The sequence below is a fragment of the Carassius carassius genome, chromosome 29 (assembly GCF_963082965.1).
Source record: "Carassius carassius chromosome 29, fCarCar2.1, whole genome shotgun sequence".
Classification (NCBI taxonomy): Eukaryota; Metazoa; Chordata; class Actinopteri; order Cypriniformes; family Cyprinidae; genus Carassius; species Carassius carassius.
In genome coordinates, this window is record NC_081783.1 from 31,313,350 (window position 1) to 31,317,002 (window position 3,653).

The 3,653-nt window shown below is 38.7% G+C and overlaps 1 protein-coding gene across 1 annotated transcript; it reads right to left on the bottom strand.

Annotated features, from left to right (window-relative positions):
* Window positions 1-1,281: 1,281 nt before the first annotated feature.
* lpar4 (lysophosphatidic acid receptor 4) lies at window positions 1,282-2,899 on the bottom strand. The gene has a single exon (XM_059516840.1). The coding sequence runs from the start codon at window positions 2,717-2,719 to the stop codon at window positions 1,658-1,660; it is 1,062 nt and encodes a 353-aa protein (XP_059372823.1). The 5' UTR covers window positions 2,720-2,899; the 3' UTR covers window positions 1,282-1,657.
* Between the last annotated feature and the right edge of the window lie 754 nt (window positions 2,900-3,653).

A 3,653-nucleotide genomic window follows, 5' to 3' on the forward strand; every position in this document is an offset into this window, starting at 1 on the left:
AGCGAGTCCGAATTTTTTTAATGCCTTTTTCCGTATTCGTTATTCTAAAAATATGAATTCTTGCACACTGACTCAAATGCTTATAACTTAATTTGTTGTGAAAAAGCAAAACCGTACTATATTGGGTCTTCTAGCAGTTTTTGCTTCTTAAAAAGAGAAAAACAAAGGAAATACTGGGTCCATCCTATCCTCAGATTCCCCTTCAATATTAAGGAACAGCATTATTATCACAGGCGATTTACTTAAGGATGTCAGTGGCTCAGTTTGATGCTTTGCTAGCGATACTAGAGCCAGATATTAAAAAGAAGAACACCAATATCTGTGAACTTGGTGTGCAAGGATCTTTACAGTGTTTTGTGCTACGAGACAAAGTGGATGAACTTGACAATCGCCATTCTGGATTTTGGTGTTCAGTTGAATGGTGGCTCTGAATTGTCAAAACACCTCTTAAAATGCTTGCTAACATAATGTGAGGTCCTATTAATTTTTCAACATGCTAAAATCTCAGACTCTGCATAATAACATGACTAGTTTGGACATTTTTTGAAATTCAGGGCCATTGAGGCTTATTACAGCCACAGTAACACATGATTGGATATTTTGGGCGTGCATTCCCATCTGATGGTGCATAGCTGCATACAGAAGTGTGCTTTTGTTCTTAGCATGTCTTACTCAAGGACCTCACAAGTTTTCAAGTATATCTTCAGTTTTGTGCAAATCAATTGTTTTGCCTATAGTAATGTGCCTATAGTATTAATTATGCATAATTAAGTAAGTGTATAATTAACCTGTTAACTGTCACCCCGTCCCGTATACGGGACGCCTACGTTGACTATACTATATTACAATCAAATCTAATCTAATCCTGACAAACTATATATCGTTGGAAAGGTTCAAGACTCCCAAATATATATTTTTCCAATATTATTTGTTAAAAATTATGTAGGAAAAGTAATAGATTAATTTATGACAAGAGTGCACCCTCAGAAATCTACATTACAAAATGAGTTTTGACCTTTGTTTAAAAAAAAGACTTCCTCGTTGCCTTTTTCTCTATCATGTTTTAGAAATCATCAGAAGTTATATATCACTTGAAAACATAAAATCTCAAAATTCATCCTTTAAAACCCATTTTAAAATCAGACATTGCATTACCATGTAAATGGCACATCAAAATCATGTTACAAAATGTTTTCAGTCATGAATTATAAAAATTTAGGTTTGTATCATGCACATTCAAGTCTATCTTCAAAAACGTGAGTGACAGTTAAGGGGTTAAGATGTATAATTTAAATGCTTATATGTCATATTAACATTAATTTTTGAGAAAGAGAGAGAGAGAGAGAGAGAAAAAAAAAAACACTTCCAAACGGTGCTTTGGCTGGGTAAAAATACAATACGATAAAAAACACAAGTGCTATGGTAATATTCATTGATAAAATGCAGTGATGAGTTACTCTTAGCTTACTGGCTCACCTGTAAACCTAAAAGTAAACAACACAACTAATGGACAGAAAAAAATCATAAAAGAGACACAGATGTTCCATGCATGTGTGCCATTGAGTACAAATTCCAGTAATTGTATTTAATGCTACATCCTGAGACCAGAATCTCATAGATATCCTTCTGACTGTAGTCCTGGAACTATGTATTACTTTCAGAACTGGGTCTCACTGGCTTGATCTTTTCCATTGCTGGCCAGTATATGGAGCTCAACTGCGTGTGTGTCAGGATTATCCTTGCTAGATACAGGGCATTCACTCTGCAGCATGTTTTCCTGCATGGCCTGGCACTTCCCTGTAGTCAGTGATTTCTGAAAAGACTCAGAGGTAAAGTAGTAGACAACCGGGTCGAAGCAGCAGTTGAAGGTTGCAATGCAAAGTGTTATGGGATACAGGATTCGTGCAAGCCTCTCCACCCAGCAGCTCACAAGTGCTCGAATGCGCACCATGGCATAAATAAACAGAACAGAATTGTAAGGTACAAAGCAGACGATAAAAATGGCCAAATGCACTACAATCATGCGTAAAACACGCTCCTTGTTGGTGCCAGTCTGACACAGTGTAGCAGGTCTACGTAAAGTCCTTAGCACCATGGAAGAGCAGGCTAGGTTGATCATCAGTGGGATAAGGAAACCCACCACTTCAATTAAGATGGTGATCTTTGACAAATACGTCTTCCATGTTTTCTTGGAGAATCCCTCGAAGCAGGTGGTGCTAGTTTTGGACTGGTTGGTGGAAGAGAAGAATGTAACTGACATGCCCCCACCAAGTATCAACAGCCAGATGATACCGCACACGATACCTGCATTGCGACGGGTGCGGATGGAGAGTGAACGGAAGGGGTAAACGATAGCCAGGAAGCGATCCACACTGATGCATGTCAGGAACAGCATACTGCCATAGATATTGGTGATGAAGGCTCCTCCAGAGATCTTACACAATGTATCACCAAATGGCCAGTGGCGATTCACGTTATAAAAGATCTTGAAAGGAAGAGTAAAAACAAACACTAAGTCTGATAAAGCTAGATTGGTCATGAAAAGCGTGGTCTCGTTACGGATTTTAATGCGACAGCAGAAGACAAACAGTGAAGCACAGTTGGTGACCAAACCCAGCACAAATGCAACACTGTACACCACACCATACAGGTTGTACTTGAAAGAGTCATCAATGCCACAGTTCTCCATTCCAGTCTCATTAAGAACAAGACTGGCCATGATGGCACTTGCAGTGGAAGCTGTACTTCTGTTTTCAGTTAATTCCCAACACTCAGGTCTTCATGATCATGCTTTCCCATCATCTTTGCACCATTTCACAAAGCTTCATCAGATGAACTTCTGCTTTGAAAGCACAGCCAGGTACCTTTTTCTAGGTACAGCAAAAGACAAATCTGTAGTTTCCTGCATGGGGGACAACAGCAAGAAAAAAAGTTAGATCTGTTCTTTACAAACCTGTCCTGGAGACCCCTCACTACTAGAGATTTAGACTGTCTCCCTTGTCTAACAGAGATAATTGAGCTCATCAGCTGTGAACTGAAGATGTGAGATGAGGGAGACAGTGGGTTTGCACTCATATATATAGTAGTCAACATTTAAAGTGGATCAGAAAAGTTCATTAAAGATGTCCTAAGACAAACACATTTTGGTTTTAGGTTTTAGGACAATTTTGATGAAAGGTTTTGATCCACTTCAAATGTTGACTACTGTATACCTGGTCCATTCTCTGAATACAGTTCCTTTTCTGACATTTAAAATGTGGACAGAAAATACAAGGAATGGGAAACCAAGAAGATGTGGCTCCAACTTTGTTGTCTTGAAGCTAATGTTAGTACTGTATTCCTCTGATAAATTGCTAATGTAAAGTTTGCACTCATTACCTTTTGGCATTTGGCATTCCAAAGGTTATACAATCTCATCATAGCACTAACTCTATTTCTAAATTGTTCTCCCAAGTTTTAGATTGTCTTGCTGTGAAGTAGGTCCTGTTCCTGGAGGGAAAAATGTTCAGCCAAGTTTGTCTCCAACCAGCTCCAATGCACTTAAGGCTTTTTTCATTAGGTAAATTCTGCAGGACAGTGTTCCTCTAGGAACAGGTGAAAGCACAGATATTCTAGTGCCTGTAATCCAAAGTCACAGGGGACATTAGAACATC